General features: G+C 41.4%; 1 protein-coding gene across 1 annotated transcript in view; it reads right to left on the bottom strand.

Annotated features, from left to right (window-relative positions):
- Slc2a13 (solute carrier family 2 member 13) overlaps window positions 1-19,556 on the bottom strand; it is a 293,453-nt gene that overhangs the window by 208,616 nt on the left and 65,281 nt on the right. The window contains exon 3 of the mRNA XM_041672334.1: window positions 5,945-6,153. Coding sequence (XP_041528268.1) covers window positions 5,945-6,153 — 209 coding nt within the window. The remainder of the gene's footprint in view (window positions 1-5,944; window positions 6,154-19,556) is intronic.

Here is a 19,556-nt window from a genome sequence, read left to right as displayed (position 1 = left end):
TGACAACTGCAAGGAGCCTTTCACCAGAAGGTCATCCTTCAAGATTGGATTTCTAAAGAAGCAACAAAAGCATTTCTATCCAGCTATGATATTGGGCCTCCCTGCGAATGCCTCTCTGTAAAATCTGAATTGCTAAAATGGCCATGCACCACATCAATTCGCTGAAAAAGAAAATGATTTATAGGAAGATTTACGACCTAACTGCCAAATTACTAGAGAAAAAGAGAGAGTGAGAGAGAGATGCAGCCGCCTGCTCCTAATACAGTGATCATGACCCCAAAAAGCTGGAGAGAAATCCAAATGACCACATGGAGAGACGCAGAATAAATGGGCCTTTATATCACATTCTTTCTAGGCGAGAGACGAACTCCCCCACCAAATGCAAAACACACAGCCAACACTGACCACTTCAGTGAGTTCACAAACTGATGAAAATCTTGTTGACTTAAATGTTTTGGTGGTAAGCTGGACATGACACTACTTGATTCTCTAGTACATAATAGGTAAACCTGAATCATCTTTCGACCTGGAGGAGTGCCCTGAGGGGCTTCTTCCCATGGACACTGATATTAATTAAGGCTTTGGCTCAGTAGTATAGTACTTAGCTAGCTTGGATGAGGCTTTTAGCTCCATCTCCAGCCATGCAAGTAAATAAATAAATAGATGAACAGATCAATACATGTGAAGACATATTTATTAAATATATAAATACATTAAGCTGACATATTTACTTATATTAATATTTTACTGTTCAAAGTACAAGGCTCATTTTCTGGCTTGTATTCTTCTATTTAACAGGTTTGTTTTGGAAGTATCTAGGATCTAGATGAGCTACATCATCTTAGTTGTAAAAGAAAAAAATTGTATATTTTTTTAATATGAGGGCCTTATTTCACATCCTGAAGACTGACCCGATGTCACAAGTGATTCCACTGCGCTGTTAACAGTGCACTCTTCCCTGCCTGAAGGTCTCCAGTGGCTGCTACCTTGACTCTCTCCTCTGTCTGTCCAGCACTGCAGATTCCCAACAACCACCTTGCTCTATACCTGTGGCCTTTCTGCCTATAATAGTGCGTCCATCACACTTTGCTGTTTCCATAGAATGGAAACCTTTCCTTATGCCCATCCCTTGTGCTTGCTCTGATCCCACATTGGTAGGCACTATTAGTCAGTGTGGAAAACCAGAGAGACACTCTTGTTTGTGAAACCCTCTATGTGCCCATGGGGTCCCTGCCGCAGGGCACAGGGACCACTGTCATCACAGAATGGCACTGGTGGCCTCTGCATTCCTTCACCCGCTCCCAGGAATACACTTCTCATCCTCCAGTAAATGACACAGACACGGAATTCAGAAAGTCAGCGGAGCCCCATCAACAAAGGGGCAGACGGCATTCAACACTCGAAACTCTTCCTCAGAACTGCCTTCCAGATAGTTAAGCAAGTGAAGGCACTTGCCACCAACCTGGGCAACCTGAGATTGATCCTTGGGACAAACATGGTAGAAAAGGAGAACTGATTCCCACTTGTCCTCTGACCTACACAAACAGACACATAGACACACACACACATACACACACTAAAATAAATACATAAATAAATATTATTTTTTAGAAGATTGCCTTCTAAAGAAAAGATTATGATCGTTCCTTGTTACAGGGCAAAGGCGCACTTCTACTTTCTTGCACTCTGTGAAGTACAAGAAGGCCACTGATACCGTATTCCCAATACCCTGATGAACACATCTACCCAAACAAGAAACTCCAACTCTTCATGTCTGGGATGCGTAGACTTGGGGTGATACGTACACAAATCCATTTAAAAGGTATTGTTGGTATTTAAAATAATGCACTTAAAATATCAAATAAAATTTTAAATTACAAAATAGAATGAAAACTTCTATTAATTTTCAAAGTCAAATAGACAAGTTCAAATCTCAGTCTACCATCAATACTTGAAACAATTGCCTCTGTCTCTCCAAAGCTCCTGTCTAGGTTGTATATTTAACTCATAACTTGGTACATATCTATGCAATGAAAAAAAAAACTAGGAAAACAAATCATAAGCGATATACAACACAAATGAGGAGCTAATTCTTGACAACAGATTTGTGTTATTCGTGCTCAGATTTGCTTTGGACTTTCAATGCAATCATCGTACCTCTACTAATTCAGAAGTGATACGAAATCATCTGGGATAGAGTCAGATCCTCACAGAGAGTCTGAAAACTCAGCTACACTTTAGAACAATCATCAGTCTGGTTCATCTAATGATGCAGATGGCCAGGTCACTCTCTTTTCCAAATGAACATCATCAGAGGCTTGCCTCAACTATCTGACCTAATGTAGCACCTTTCAGGGCCTCAATCAGTAGCTCAGTAGTGTTTATTTCCCATAAACAACTACATAATTTGCAGGTAAACAGTTGCTCTTTTCTTTCTCATTTGAACCTACAGGAGAGACAGACAATAATCTCGTGTTTTGTCTACTGGCACACCTGCCCTCCACTGCCATGCAGTAAAACCCTTTGAATTGAAGTTGACTTCATAGTGTTTTCTAATCAACAGAGTGCATTCTCCAGACACCTCTAGCACTCTGAGTAATTCAGATCTTAGAGCTCTCAGAATCTGGTCCTCTTTTATGTATCATTGTCTTTCCAAGATACCTTCGGAGTACTAGCGTGGCATGGAGCCAGGGATAGATTTTCATCTTCCTGTATCCCTATCCAGGTGGCTTTCCAAACCAAGCTGTCATTTCCTTGCTCTCTTGTTCCTATAGGATGTGGAAACCCTGTTGAACACACGGGGAAATCCAGCTCTCTGCTTCTTTTCACAGAAACTACCTTTCCTGTTGTAATTCTGCCAAATATAATGGAGAAGTGACCCAAGACACTGAACCTTGTGATGGAAGTTGACCTGTTCTATCAGGTGGAGGAGAGAGGAGACTCCGCTATAATCCAGTCCTAGTCCTTAGTGACCTGGAAGCCCAGCTATGCTGCCAACGCAGTAAACACAGATTCTTTGTAGTCATGACAACAACGGGTTTCATCTGGAGGGCATGTTTTCTGTTCTGGTCTCATCACACATCCACAATATGAATGAGTGCCATCAACAGCACCTACACATACTTTTCTCAAAGAAGTTCCACTTCTGGTTTAGGAAAGTCTTTTTCTAGAGAGGCAGAATATTGGACACTCGAGCCAATGTCTTCTTGTGTGAGGTACATGATCTACCATTGAGCTATAACAGTGGTTCTCACCTTCCTAATGCTGCGACCCTTTAATTCGGTTCCTTGTGTTGTGGTGATGGCCAACCATAAAATTATTTTGTTGCCATTTCACAACCGTATTTTCTACTCTTATGAGTTGTAATGTGAATATCTGTGTTTACTGTTGGTCTTAGGCGACCCCCATGAAAGGGCCATTTGGTCCCCAGAAGGGGTCACAACCCACAGGCTAAGAACCAGTGTGCTAAAGTAGTGGATCTTGACTATTGGAAAGCACATTTCTGATGGTCTTAAGAACCGAGGCAGTGCTCAGTAGAGAAAGTACAGCTGTGAAGGAGCAATGAAAAAAAGTTATGGTTAGGAGTTCCTACGACAATTGAAAGTATGTGTTTTCTGATGTTCTTTACCCATAGGTTGAGAACCACTGACATAAAGGTTAGCTTTAAACTCAAATGATCAAGAAAAGAAATATTTATGTGTATGTATATATGTATGTGTGTATGCACATACATACATGCATACACACACACAGACACACACACACAAATAGGAGAATGAGATGGAATCAAACCTAAACATAAAAATAAACTGAGCTACTAGGTACCATGGAAACTAAGCTCCCAAGTCCAAAGAAATATTTCCTCTTTGAAAAAACAAAGAAGGTGCCTCATCATCTCCCTAACCTCTTGGAACATCTGATTTGTTTGTCTTCCAGCAAGCTGTCCCCTACAACCCACAGATTCCTAGCTTGAACTCATAGTTCACACATCACATCCACAGGTTCCATGGACAGATGAATGGGTCATGCCCCAACACACTGATTCATCATCTCTGCGCAAGGACATTTCTATTACCTTCAAGTTAGCCGTTATTACCCCTGTCTATGTAGTCTTTTGCTCTTGACTGTGGAGAGATAGAGGGCCAGGCCCTTGGTTTAAGTCTGCATTGGATCCCACTTCCCACATAGAGTTAAGACTGTCTTTTGCCTAGATGTAACAGTGCCTATTGCTTCTGTAAACATGTTTTTTGTGCTCAAGTTTTTTTTTCATCAATTATCAACTAACACAGGAAAACATGTATTGTATATATTCAAGGCATACTTGTGAGGTTTCTCTGCACATGTGCACTGGGCTGAACTTTTAAATTAAGCAAGATGACAGTGCATCACACACTGCAAATCCAGACACGGGCTCATCTCATTACTTTCAAAGTTTGGAAGATTCAAACATGAAATAAGCCTCAGTAGATTATATTGCAATATGTTTTTTTTAAAAAATCTTTCCAAATATACATCTAACGCAATGATGGGAGATGATAGAACATTTTTTATTTATTATCCCCAAAGGATGCCCTTTTTGGCTTCCAAAAATCGGTGACAAAAACAGAAGCACATGTAGATAACTTCGGTCCCAGGGACTCAAGCTCCTGCAGAGTCCCCTTGGTTAGACATTCCCAGCAGTCACAAACCTGTCACATGTCGGTGTGCACTGTCAGCACATGCACAGCTCAAGGAGGGAGATTTGTAAGCAATCAAAAATGAAGCAATGTGCAAGTTGGGCATGATGACACACCTACATTCCCAGAACTTAGGAAGTATAGGCAGGAAGATCAAGAGTTCAAGGTCAGCATAACGGGTGAGTTCAACATCATCCCAAGCTAAATAATGAGCTCTAGGCCATTGTGGGCTGCATAAAACCCAATCTCAAGAAAACAAAAAACAAAACAAAACTGGACCAAATTTTTTTTTAAGAGATTTGTGCTCAATAGTTTATAGTAAAAATCAGCAACGTTCTTGCCTCTGGAAGAGTTTTTATTAATTAATAAATATATAAATTCTACACAGCATGTAATTTAATATTCCCTAACACTTTGTTTCCCACTCCAATCACACAGAATTAGCACATAGGTTTTAAGTGTACTGATTATTCAAAAGAAAGCCTCCTATTTCATTTGAGGCACTACTACAGGGAGAATTCAGACTAGAAAAAAAATAAGTTATTTCTAATTTAAGTAGGCATGTTTATATAGTCCTTTTAAAAATGGACATGATATTGAACACATTTAAAGGAGATTCATTTTGTGAGAAAGTCTCCTTGTTTTGCACTGAGGTGTTTCTTTAGCGACACCAGCCAGACACACAATAGATGTTAGCTAAGTGCTCAGAAAGAAATCCAGCTGTAGCCGGGGCTCTGGTCTGAGCAAGAAGACAGCAGCAGCAGGTGACTGTGCTTTAGCACAGACACAGGTAAATGACAGCACACTCATTTCTGCCAGTGCAGAAACTGGATGCTGCGGGAAGAAAGTAACCATCAGTTCTACTGAAAATGGGAGCAAAGGATTTGATGATACCTTGTTTGACACATACCAGCACCTTCACAGGAATGTCTGCCATTTTCTCAGGAATGGAAACTAACATTTGTGCCCATATGAACTATCAACTATTGCAGAACGAAACCAAAGTTGAGACCTTTTAAATACAAAACTGAAACCAGTATGTTGGGCATGCTAATTGTTGTTGCTCTAAAATGTGTCTCAATTACCTTTATTCTATTGTTTTTATTATTTTTAATCAATTGTTACATTATTTTAAAAGTTGAACATATTTTTTTGTTGTTGTTGTTTGCTGATAGGCACAAAGCCATGCTAAGTAATGCTCAGACAACTTAATTTCTAAACAGAGCACAGTGCAGTTCTCCGTCTCATGCAGTGGGACATGCACGTACCTGAGCCAGCTTCCTTTTCCTCCTCCTCGATGCTGTTTCTGATGCTGTCATACTCCTCATCGATAGTCTGATTGCCACGCATCTGAGACAAGATTCTGCGGGCCTTCTGAGTCTGTCCTTTCTGAATGAGCCACCGAGGGCTTTCAGGCAAAAAGAGAAATCCAAGAAACTGTATAACAGCAGGAATTGCTGCAAGTCCCAACATGTACCTGCAATAAGAAACACGCCACCGCTGTGAAATTGTTCTGAGTGCGCTGCGCACACACTCGCTGTGGAGCCTAACAGCCGCAGTATACATTTACCACGGGGACTGCCAGCACCGAGTGCTCACTCCTTCAACAAGGAATGTAAATAAATGATATATGGACTTCCCAGAGTCTCACAGCACTGAGTCCACACTCACCAGAGAATCTCAAAGGGTTGAGCCCATATATAAACACTATACTGAGTACATATGTACCAGACCTTTTCTTTGGGGCCACCAACTAGCTCCCAAATCATAACATAGAGACTGTTAGTTATGAATGCTCAACCTAGCTTAGGCTCGTTTCTGCTACCTCTCTTAACTTAAATTAACCTAGTTCTCTTTATTTACCTCTTGTCCCCAGCATGTTCCTCTCATTCTTCCTGTTCTCCTCTTTCGTTCTTCTCCAGCCTAGATTTCTCCTCCTGTTCATTCTCTCTCTACTGGCCAGTCCTGTCTATCCTCTTTCCTACCTAGCTATTGGTCACTCAGCTCTTTATCAGACCAATCAGGTGCCTTAGGCAGGCAAGGTGAAACAAATACAACACGTCTTTATGTTATTAAACACACGTCCTTCCATCGTTAAACAAAGGCAGCAGAAACAAATGTAACATACATTTACACAGTTCAATATTCTGTTGCAGCATAAACAAATGGAACACATTGTTGCCTAGTTAAAACAATATTCCACAACATACATATTTACACAAGAGTCTAATAGAATTGAATACACACTCACCAGAATCCAACAGAACTGGGCACACACTGACCTGAGTCTAACAGTATTGAATCCTCTTTCACCACGGAGCCTAACAGTACTGGTGTATACTCATTTACCACAGAGTCCAAAACACCTTGTGTACTTCTTAGAATCTGCTATAACCAAGTGCACACTCATCAAAGTGAGTGTGTACTAACTGGATTCTAACAGCACTGTGTACACACTCACCATGGAGCCTAAGAGCACAGAGGGCATGTTCTTTCACCAGAGGGCCTAAAATCACCGATTCTTCACTCCCAAGATTCCAACAGAACTGTGTGCACATCATAGAATCTAATGACACTGTTTGCATAGTCATTCATCAAAGTCTAAAAACAGTGACTCCCCCCCACAACGTCTAACAGCACTAAGTGCACACTTGCCAGAGTCTAACAGCTCTGAGTGCACACTCACTCACCAGTGTAAAAAGAAGGTACATTCCTCACAGCCTATAGGACTGAGTGCACACTCCCCAGACTCTTAACAGCAGGGCACACTTATCTCTAAGCCTCAGAGCACTGTGTCTACACTCATTCCAGAGTCTAACAGCAACGACTGCACACTTACTTAGCAGAGTCTATAATCACCGCGTGAGCACTTTCTAGACCAGTGGTTCTCAACCTTCCTAATGCTGTGACCCTTTAATACAGTTCCTCATGTGTGGTGACCCCAACCATAAAATTATTTTCATCGCTACATTGTAACTGTGATTTTGCTACTGTTATGAACCATAATGTAAATATTTTGGACTTAGAGGCATGCCTAAGGGGCGGCAACCCTAGGTTGAAGATTGCTACTCTAGAGTCTAGCAGCACTAAGTACACACAAACCCACAAAGTCCAACAGCTCTGAGTATATACTCATTACAGAATTTGGTGTTTGTGTGGGACACAGCAATATGTAATAATTAATCAGATTTTATTCACTGAAAGAGAAATGTTATTTTATGCTGTACTGAAATTGAAAATGAAAAAATCTAATAATTTCTTTCATTATAATTTTGCAGTTATAGACAAATGCCATAATTTATATTTTCACATTCTAAATCAAACAAATCATGCCAAGCACCACGATAGCCCATCATATATGTGTGTAATACTAATATACACCACAGAATGATGGTTTCCAATACCTCTGTGTCTCCTGCCGATACAAATTTCATGCGTTATTCCAAGGCAGGTAAAAGTGGAGCTGCTGTGGTCTGGGTAAGTGTCTCCTAAAAGCTCAGTGCTGATGGCTTCTTTGCAGGCCATGTTGCTACTGGGAGAGGACTATCCTCTAAGAATTTCGTTGACTGGGGAAGTCTCTCAAAGGGTTTATTTGAACCACAGACCTTTCCTCTCTTCTTTGGCCTCCTAGCACCCAAGAGGTGATCAAGTCTCTTCACACTGAACTGCCACCATGATGTCCTACCTTGACACAAAATCCTTGAACCCAAATAAACCTTTCCTCCTGAAGAGTGGAATATCTAGGGTCTGCTGTTGTCACAAGGGCAGAGAGCTAACATGGGACTCAGAGTTATCTAATATGATGCATACTTTTCATGAGACTAAGTACCTGCAATTGCTTCTTCTGTGTTGTGTTAAGTTTTTGTTTTGTTCTGCTTTATTGTCTGAATTTAGACCTGCTATATGTAGCCTTGATTGGCTTACAACTTGTAGTCTCCCTCCCTCTCTCTCTTAAGAGCTAGGATCACAGAGATACCTACTATGCCTTGCAATAAATTATTTCCTAATAGTTATTTCTGCTCTTTGAATAATTGCTTTTTTAAAAAGTAATTTCTCTATTTCATTTTGCCGTGAGGCATCGAGTTCACCATGATTAAGGAGTAAATGTCTTACAGCAGGGAAAACAGAGGCAGAAACAAATAATTGTAGCCAAATGACTAAAAACAGAAAGAAATTATTTGTCTATCATTTTCTTTCAAGTGTCTACTCTTAATGGCTGTTAAAATGATAAACAGCACATAAGCATGTAGTTAAAACTCATCAAAGAAGGAATAAATATTGTAGCATGAGTTCAGGTGCCCATGCCAAGACCTCTCCAGAAAGTCCTCTTAATAACCCTAACTAGAGGAGCTGGCTTAGCTAAACTCCCAGATCTCTGCAAGTGGAATTTCCATAAATATAGGACACCTTTGGATATCCTGAGGATACGGATCCCACGCACACGCTCCAAGGCAGAGTGTTAGAAATCCAATCCATGCTTAGAAGCAGCCCTAACCACCCCATTTACAGCTGGAAGGGCCCCTGGTTTGATGTGCATTGCAAAAATAACCTACTTTTAAAGTCACACTAACCCTAGAGTAAAGCAATTTAAAGAGGAAAAATAAAATCATGACTTGGATATTAAAATACCACTTATTATAAATTGCAAATAAACATATAGGTAGAACCAGAAAAAAGTAAGAGAGTGAAACAAACGAAGTATTTATGAATGAGTGATGGAACAGATGGTGACTTTCCTGCCTATGTTGTATAATTATATCAACCATTCAGAGTGTGAACAAAGTATTTATGAATGAGGGATGGAATAGACCATATAGACTTTACTGCCTGTGTTGTGCGATTATACCAACACTTGCTCCCTCTGTGCAGTTCAGAGGATATATTATTTTTTTTAATCACAATTTAGATATGCTCCTCCACTTCATCTCTGTCATCTTAATTTTCACACTCGCTCCCTAGCGGATTACCCCATGAAGCACCTTGAACATAGACGGCATCTTGTAAGTATGCTATGAACTGAAAGGCCAACAGCTATGCACCGAAACCTTTGTGTGGTTACACAGAAGGCAACTCTCCTTAGACTCAGGTAGCGCTATGTCTGGTAGCAAGTCTTCTAGACCATTTAGCTCCGCAAACTTCCTTGCCCAGTACCCTTCCTGAACAAACCACTGTCACTCTAGATACGATCAGATCCTCTCTCTTCAAGCAAGGGTCTTCATATGAGAACAAGGGAGATCAACTCAGAAAAAAATAAAATATTTGTTTGGTTACTTCTTAAGATGTTAATGTATATGATGAAATTTCTTATTTAAATGAGCATTTTATCGCTGTGAATGAATAGGAGTTATGGCTTTTCTTAAAGACTTTAGAGGGACTATTGGGCCAGAGGAGTAGTAAGGCCCCAGGTTCAATTCCTCAGCATCCAAAACAACTAATGAGCAATAATAAAAATAATACTATATACTGTCAATTACTAAAATGAGCAGACTTTTTTTTACCTTCTAGTATTTATTAAATATATTGGGTTAAGGACTAAATAAGATTCACCCTGTAGATGAAAACTTTCCTATCTCATTTTCTGTCCTTTGAATGATTAAAGACAGGCAAAAGTAAAAACAGAACTTGTATCCTTTTCAGATGCAAAAAATGTACACACAGCTCTCTGTACTTTGGTACTTGCTATTAAACCCCAGAGCATAAAGTTTTTATAAACTTAGAAGAAACAAAAGAGAAGAGAAGAAAGATAATAAAAAATTCAAACTTAATATTAACCCATGCATAAGTCAGCTCTGGAAGCCAGAATGGACCCAGAGTCCTTTGCAACAGGACATTCCAAGAACCTAGGTATAAAACTCTTTAAGCCTGTACTGCACCCTCTGCCAGTCTTTCTCCTTGCAAAGACTAGTCCAGAAAACTGAAAACACTGTACACACTAATATTGGATACTTACTTTCTAAAAGTAAAAAAAGGGGGGGAGTTGTTTAGTCTATTTTAATTATCCTTGCTGATTAAATATATCCTAAGAGAAGAACATTCACAGCTTTGTAGAAACCCACTGCACAGGGTGGGTGAGTAGCTGGGATATATAAACAGCAAGAACGGACTGGATTCTATTTCATACTGTGGTTCTATTCAGTGCCACCCTAAACATGTAGGTCAACAGCTGGCTGTGCTACTGGCTGGTGACGAAACCTTCAGGAGGCAGAGAAGTTCTGGAGGCGTGGCTGGAGGACCTTGTCTTTTCATCAGGCAAATAGGTTAGGTCCTAGAAGCCCTTGAAAGAGCTGCTTCCTGTCTCTTTCTCATTTGCCAAGAGGCCAGCGTCTGCGTCTGTACCTGTCACGTCACTACATGACTCCAACCATCCCTTTCTGTCCCATCCCATGCCAGAAAGGAACGGCCAGGTGATCATGAACTGAGATCTCCAAACCCATTTCTCCTTTTAAGTGAATTAGCTCAGGCATTTCGTTAGCAAAACTGGAGGCTGGTTAACATAGTTCAGGTGCACTAACCACAAGACTCCTCTGGTCAAGTTACTATCTGCACACACAGGGCCATGTCCTGTTACCTCGCACTGCTGGGAGAAGTATGTGATAAGCAGTTCCTCGTTCACTTAGCAAGGTGGACACTTAGCCAGAGTATTTCCCCGCCTTGGGGTGCCTAACCTTGTGAGCAATCAATCCCACATAGATCTATTATAGCCATACCCCCTCCTAATCTTCACCGGGAATACCTATCCAATATCTTTCTCTGCGGTAAAATTATTCTTCTGAAGATATACATACTGGCGAGTAGGGAGGATTGCTGCTATGCTGATGAAAAAGTCAACCTAAGATGAAGCAGAGAGCCACACACTTAGCGAAGTTGTATCAAAGGGTGTCCATCTTCCAAATCCACAGAAATTAGGAATCAGATGAGTGACAAGAAGTATGATAAAAACTAAGCTAGGCAACCCCTAGTGACCAGGCTACCTCATTAGCATAAGCTACAGCAAGGGTTCTGGATCCAGGATTCACGTGTGAATCCCCCAGGGGGCAGTTTAAATACACCAGTGGCTAAGCCCCACCTTTCCCCGGGATTGTGATTAATTGGTCTGGGCTCTGAGCCCAGAGAATTCTATTTCATTAAAAGCTCTCCCGGTGGTGCTAATGTGCAGTTGAGGCCAAGAACCACAGATCTAAACATTTTAAAATCCCAGCGGTAAAAATGAACAACAAACACCTGCGATCTCAAGGAAAAACCATTTATCTTTAGGAGGTAAAGAGGTACCACAGGCTGATAAGAGAAAAACTGCCTGACTCTAGAAACACTGATGAGTTTTGAAACTTCAAAATACCCTTAGTGTTATGGCAAGATAGCTTTTAAAATACACTGACCTAGACGTTAGCAGGGTCTCAGCTATGGTCCCAACACCACCTGACTACCAGGAAATGAAGTCTGGAGTAAGACCCGCCAGGATGATACGATACTTCCAGATATTGTCAGCCCAAGTAGAACAAGCCCTTCTCACTCAGAGTAAACTCATTTCTCAGTTCCAAAGGACTGATTCTCTGAGAATCCTACATCCTTTGCTGCTGGGCCCCAGCTGCCTCCCAGGGATCAGATGTGCCCCAGTTGCGACCATCTTACAGGTCCTTCACCGAACTACACCATTGCTTCAAGGGCATCACACTGCTCCTATCTGTGCAACTCCAGAATCTTCTGACAGGAGGCCATTTAAGGCACAGGATTCTGCAGTTCACAGTACTTGGCCATGAAGTAGGCCATGGTGGGTTCATGAACATGATTCATAGCCTTTGTCTTTCCCAAATACACGAAAATCTACTTGAATGTCCATGCGCAGCTGGCTCACAGAACCCTGTACAAAAGCAATAGGAGCTGACAAAGGATACCAGCTATGTGCCGAGCACTGTTCAAAAGACTCCAAGATACAGGACACCTACCATCTTCATAACAATCCCCTGACTGCCACTACCAACCTCACTTTACAGATCCGAATATACAGGCGACCCACTATTTTCATAGCAATCCTAGGACTGCCATGACTAACCTCACTTTCCCGATCTGAAACACCAAGGAAAACCATAGCTAGGAAGGGGTAAAAGATACAAATGAAATCCAGGCAGTCTGGCCCCTAGATGGACTTACTATGAGCCAATCTATAATAAATTTTCATTAATCACTTAGTAATTAGTCATGCTGAACTCATTAAAAAATTGCATTCATTTACTTCAACTTCAGGTTTAAAGAATTCCAAGGATTCACTCACACCTATGCACCTAAAATCCTGAAGCAAAGACAGAAAGTGGAGAGTGGCGAGCATTCTGAATTATCCTCTGCACACTGTGTGACAGTGTCCCCCATCCGGCTGGGTAACTGCAAGCCAGCAGGAACAGAGCAGCTAGCCACAAACGAGACCACATTATTCTACCAGCACCCCTCTGGACTAAACTGGAAGCTCCCGAAGGGATCACCATAGCACGGACAGCCACCAGTTCAAAGAAGCTTTGTTTCTTTGACATAGGGTCTCCCTCGGCAGCTCAAGCAGGCCTCAAATTGGCAATCTCCTGCTTCAGCCTCCAGAAATGTCCCTTTAAATTACATAGGAAACGATAAAAATAACAATTTTTTTTCTGAAAAAAAAAATCATTGGGAGAAAAACAAAGTTACACAGGACAGACATGATAGAGCCAAAGCTGTTTTTTTTTTTTTTTTTTTTTTTTTTTTTTTTTTTTTTTGGTTTTTCGAGACAGGGTTTCTCTGTGGTTTTGGAGCCTGTCCTGGAACTAGCTCTTGTAGACCAGGCTGGTCTCGAACTCACAGAGATCCGCCTGCCTCTGCCTCCCAAGTGCTGGGATTAAAGGCGTGCGCCACCACCGCCCGGCCCAAAGCTGTTTTTAATTTGTATTTTATTTTGCAACCTGAGTCTAGTGAAATTCTCTCCCAGCCTCAGCTTTTCAGAGGGAATTGTATATGGAGCTACATTGTACGTTCACAATCTAATTCTCTTCCTCCTTTCCTCTTTTGTCTTTCCACCACTCAAATAATGTGGAAAAATGGTTGTGATCACTTGCAATAGAACTCCATACAATATACGTACATACATATTGCTAAGTCAGGAGTGTAACCCCAGCCCCTGGCATCCATCCCAGCTCCCTGGCCTGGGAGTTGCATTGGTCTGGACTCCAAATCCCAGCATGCCACGTCCTGACCCCTCCCTGGGAAGGGTCAGGACCACTCCCACAGGGTATTTAAGTGGGTTCCCAGAGGAGGAACATGCGGTTCCTGGTTTGCATGTGCTCCCCGCTTTCCTGTCTCCCCGCCAAGCGCTCAGCCACCCGAGAGCGCTGTATTTAATAAAACAATGGGCATTTTAATTTGGTTTAATCTGATCTAATTGGATTTCTTTGCATTGGCAGAGCGGCTTGTCTTAGTACTTTTTCCTAACACACACACACACACACACACACAATTTTAAATAGAAGTCAAGCTGTAATAGAAAACCATCATAGCTAAAGGACCTTCATTGTAGCATATTTTCAAACTGATCTGTATGTAATTATTTTTGTAGTTCTTGAAGACCTTCCTTCAACTGAGGAAAGGGATCATAGTCCACTTGAAGAAATAAAAACACTCACATGACACAGCCACTTGGCCCATTACCCTACTGACCCGGAGAGCATAAAGGTGTGCAGTTCAATCAACAACTCCGCTTGTTTCCCAAACTCATTTTGTCAAAACCATACCTTTCTTCACTGGGGAATAGGAAGTGTGCCAGGGAGGCAAGAACACCGCCATGGGAGGCTCCCGCATAGAAAAATGAAATCCAGTTGAACAAAAACTTTCAATGCATACTGATTTCAGCACCTATGGAAATGTTTTCTTAGGTTTAGCCAGGTAGGAGCCCAGAGGTCACTTCACTATGGCTATGGTAGAAGGGTTCAGACTACATCTGAATTTGACAGTGGAATTGGGAATGTTAGACCCCAGGCCTCTGTGCTGAGTGCTATATGGTACTTCACCTGTAGCTCCCAGGTCACTGCAGGACCGGTTGAGCCAGGAACTAAGCTTGGAGACTTAAGAGCGCATAGGCACACAAAGAGAGAGAGAGAGACAGGGAGACAGAGACATGGTTTGGTACAAGAGTGCCAACTTTTTTGAACTCAGGGGAAGCTTTATATAGGGATCCTCAACTGATAGCTGCACCCAGCTCTCGGGCTCTTTCAGCTACAGAACCAGAAGCCACTCCTCTGCTATCAGGGTCTCCTGCTCAGAGCAGCTGCAGCAGGCTCTAAACAGGGGAAAACAAGTTGTTTTGCTCAGAGCAGCTGCAAACACAGGAAAAGCAAGCAGATCACAGGTAATTGAGGGCCCAGGGGTCCACAGCCCCGAATAGCTTCCAACAGTTGTCTGCATAGTACTGTATTGCAGGCATAAAAGATGAAAGTGTGATAAGGTTATAGTGGCTTCTACCAGGTTTCCCAAAAGCCCCCAACTTCAGTTCGTGCATGGCAGCAAGTTCCCTGCAGGGAGGGGCCGCTGTATTAAGCTGAGAAGGTCGAGCCTAAATTGCAGTGTAGGCCCAGGCAATTGGAGACAGTAGGAACAAGAGTCTTCATAGTGGAAAATGGCAGGCACAGATAGCCCAAGAGTGGCCACTTATGACACAGGCCCCTGAGGTGCAGATACTGAAGGCAAGTGAAATTCAGAAGGTTCTAGCACGAGTCGCAGACGCTAACGTGGTTCTACAAGGCTAGGTATTCAACCTGCTGCGTCAGCCATCCTTAGATCTCTATTTCTCCGTCCTCCCATTTGGAACAGGAAGCTTTACTCGGTATGATTGTATGTTAGAAGTAAGTAACTGTTTCGTTGCTGTTGTATTTTTAAAGGGGGGGTACAAAGTTAGATTTTCTAGAATCTTAAACTATACTATCTTTTGAACAATTGGAACTCTAAGACTATAGGGACTTTGAAAGTTGGACTGAATGTATTACACATTTTGTGACAAACCATAGAAGCTGAGGACAGAATGTTAGGGTTAATATGAAATCTCCCACATGTCCACGAGTTTGAACTCTTAGCACCCAGGTAGTGGGTGAGGTAGGAGACACATCCGAGGGCCTTTTGGGAGACTGGATTATTAGGCCCAGAAGACTGGCCTAACCCCAGATTCTAGTCTAAGCTTCTCTCTGTTTCTCATCTGCAATTGCAGCATGCCAGACACAAACTCCTGCTGCGACAGCTGCAGCCCCACTTGCCTTGCCTCCCTTCCATGGCACCGAGTGCTCAAACAAACACTCTCTGAAAGCCACAAGCCCCAAACCTCTGCCTATTTCCACTGCCACAGAAAATCTTGGTGGGATTTCGCAAGTCTAAAAAGATCCTTAGTGACAGTCTTTGAAAGTGTGTCTTGAGTACAGTTAGGCCTTAAAGAAGATTATCTAAGAATATCCAGTACTGTTCATGTGAAAGTGGAAAAAATATAATCAAGTAACAAAATTAGTTTTGTAGTTACAACTGTTTCATTTCCACTTTGTGTTTATACCCACTTGCTGCTCATTAACAAATCAAGTCCATGCTAGATCAATCTGGACGGCTCAAATAAACTACAAGATTACTATAAATAATCAGACAGACACTATCTATGCTTTATTCCCAAAACCTCCTTCATTTTTGTGGGCTTCATGGTGCTGCACAAAACAATTCACACACTACCCTGGAGCATGTATGCTTCCAAGTTGGCAGGCCTTCACAAATAACAGTAAACAAACTTTTTTTCTTTTCACTGAAAATAAAGAGTCTGTTAGAGTCAGTAGATTCTTTGAAATCCATTGAATGAAGATTTATGTTAGCTTAGAATGCCACACCAGGATTTTTTATGTTCTCTCTGAGTCAATACTCAGTGTTTATCCGACAAAAAGAAAATCTTCTGAATGTATATGAAAGACCAAGAACTAGGCTCATCACCAAGCACAGCAAATAAACTTAATCAGAGATGGTACAATGCTGCATAAATCTGAAAAATAAACTTTCTAGTTCAAACAGAGTAGAGTAACTCCAGACCCCTGAAACCAGCACCCAGGAATATTGTCTGTGCAGCTCTGCATTCAGAGCTAGTTATTCAATGTTCCTGTGGCTGTGGGCATTCACCTACTTCTCATATACTTCAGCAATAACTGTATGAATGATCTGCTTACTGAGAGTACTCTATCATAGACCAGTGGGAAAATAGCTACACAATAACATTGCCAAAAAGATAACACTGGGGTTTTAGTCACCTGATATATTCTATCTTACAGAAAGTTACTTGATGATGGGTTTTTGAATTTCTGTTATTGTCTCATAACTCCATTTTAACAGTATGCAGTTGAAATAAGAAAATTGGGCAAGAGAAATGACTCATTGGTTAGGAATGCTTTCTGTTCTTCCAGAGGCCCGAGCTTGGTTCCCACACCCATATCAGAAGGTTTACAGTTGCTCATAACTCCAGCTCCAAGGGGTTCAACATTTTCCTCTGGCCTCCCACGCACAGACATGCACACATAAACAAAATTTAAGTATCAGTAAATTTTAAAATTAAAAAGCTGCCAAACTGAGATTTTGCTGCCTTAACTTAACTCTCCCTTGCCACCAAAGACCATGTGGAAGATCATCACTGCTGACTGACATATGACAATCATGTTAGCTAATGACACAAGGACTGGGAAGGGGGCTGCATAAAGAAAATTTCTCCACATGTCATACCTTGAATATTTCAATTTACTTCCTACTGATTTATGATCAGCAAATAAGCAAATGTCTGTGCTATCTCAAGACAGATTCTGTGACCTCAAGACAGATTCTATGTATACTTATAAAACAAACACCACCAAATAAACAAATAAATGCGATGAAGAGTGCTTGGTTTAAAGGGAAATAAAACCCTAAAATCTTCTATCAGTATTTGGTGACTTGGAAAATGTTACTTAGAGTCTTGTGGTTAGAGTAGACAGACATACTCTGACAGAAACAGACTGACTCTGTTGAAATCAATGAGGCATTCTGTACATGTTAGTTTCAAACTAACTGGCAAAGTACATGAAGACTTACACCAAATTCATAGGATAGCACAGGACAGTTTCTTTGACAACTAATTGATGGAGGAAGGTCATTGGTTAAAAAATAAAGAAACTGCTTGGCCCTCATAGGTTAAAACATAGGTGGGAGGAGTAAACAGAACAGAATGCTGGGAGGAAGAGGAAGTGAGCTCAGAGGCCATGCTCCCCTCTCCCGGGCAGACACGATGAAGCAAGCCGCCAGGTCAGATATGCTGAATCTTTCCCAGTAAGCGCACCTTGGGGTGCTACACACATTATTAGGAATGGGCTAGTCCAGGTGCGAGAGTTAGCTGAGAAGAGGCTAGATATAATGGGCCAAGCAGTGTTTAAAAGAATACAGTTTGTGTGTTGTTATTTCGGGGCATAAGCTAGCTAGGCAGCTGGGAGCAGGGCTGCAGGAATGCAACCTGCAGCTCCCCACAACTAATGCTCCATCTTTCTAACAAGCCTCTCTCTGCATGTGTGTGTCTGTCTCTGTCTCTTTCTCTCTTTCTCTCTCTTTGTGTGTGTGACACAGAGAGATATTGATTGATTTCTCCAAGCCTCTGACAATCTTTCATGCAGTTTAAAACTAGAGATTATAGAAGTGTGGTAATGATAAATACCCCTTACATCATAGAGTCTATGTACCAAAAATTTTGAACAAAAATAAGGCAATTTAATTGCATGCTGGGACTTTTAAAAACGACAAACATCAGGAGACTTTTTTTCTATGGAGGCTGTTTGCATGGGAAAGTTAGACATTTGGCACATGTCTATAATTCCAGGAACTTCAGAGGTGGAGGCAGGAGGATCATCCATTCAAAGGCTATCTCAGCGGCATAATAAGCTCGAAACCTTGTCTGAAAAAGACAAAAATAAAGCAAAGGAAAGGAATAGTGTGAGGGAACCAGTATGAGGCTAGTGGTAACGTTTCCCCAGTACTGGGTATCAAAGCCATGCAAGGAACTCTGCATGAGATATCAGGAAATGAATGAACCCTGTGAACAGCAGAGCAGACAAGAACATTTCTACCACCCAAGAAACTTCCTTTACACTCACTCTTTGTCAGTTGATCATTATAGCCAGGGCTAATGGCTGGTAAGATTTATGTGCCTGTCATTTAGTTTGCTTGTTGATGAACCTTATGTGGACCCATGGAGCACAAGCTACTTTTGTTTCTGTTGCTTTTAGGCAGTAAGTCTTAGTCTTCACTGACTTGGGCTGGAATATAGATGGGAAAAAGTGCCTATCCACAACCTTGAGTGAGAGAAACACTGCTTTCAATCTTTTCTAGAACTTGCCAGTGAAATTATCTGGCTGGTGGTCAAAGAGTCATGCTTACATTTATTTAGAAATGGAAAGAATTTTGTATTTACCATTTCAGCTGGTGTGCATTTTTGATAAAGTATGACTGTAAAGTGCATGCCCATTCCAACTTGCTAAAGTTACTGCTTAGAAAATTTTAATGGTATTTTAATATCCAGAGGAATGGCATACCCTCTTTTATTCTTGGAATTAATAATGGAAGCTTTTGGGTTTTTTTCTTAGCAAAATGAGTCATAATGACCTCATTAATTTTATTAATCTTTTCACAAATCAGCTCCACTGTTTTTCTATTGTTATACCTTCTGCTTGTTTTACTGTTCTAATCCTTACTTTTGAGTTTTCACAACATCAACAATTATCTCCCTTTCCCCACCTCATCCTTCTCCTCCTCTTCCTTCTCTGACAGGGTCTCACTATGGTCTGGACCACACTGTGCAGAACTTCTAGCCTAGAATTAATTAGACATCTGCTTGGC

This window comes from Microtus oregoni, unplaced genomic scaffold, assembly GCF_018167655.1.
Source record: "Microtus oregoni isolate MIOR12 unplaced genomic scaffold, Mior012 000022F_ref0000154, whole genome shotgun sequence".
NCBI classification, from domain to species: Eukaryota; Metazoa; Chordata; class Mammalia; order Rodentia; family Cricetidae; genus Microtus; species Microtus oregoni.
This window is presented reverse-complemented; position numbering and strand designations above follow the sequence as displayed.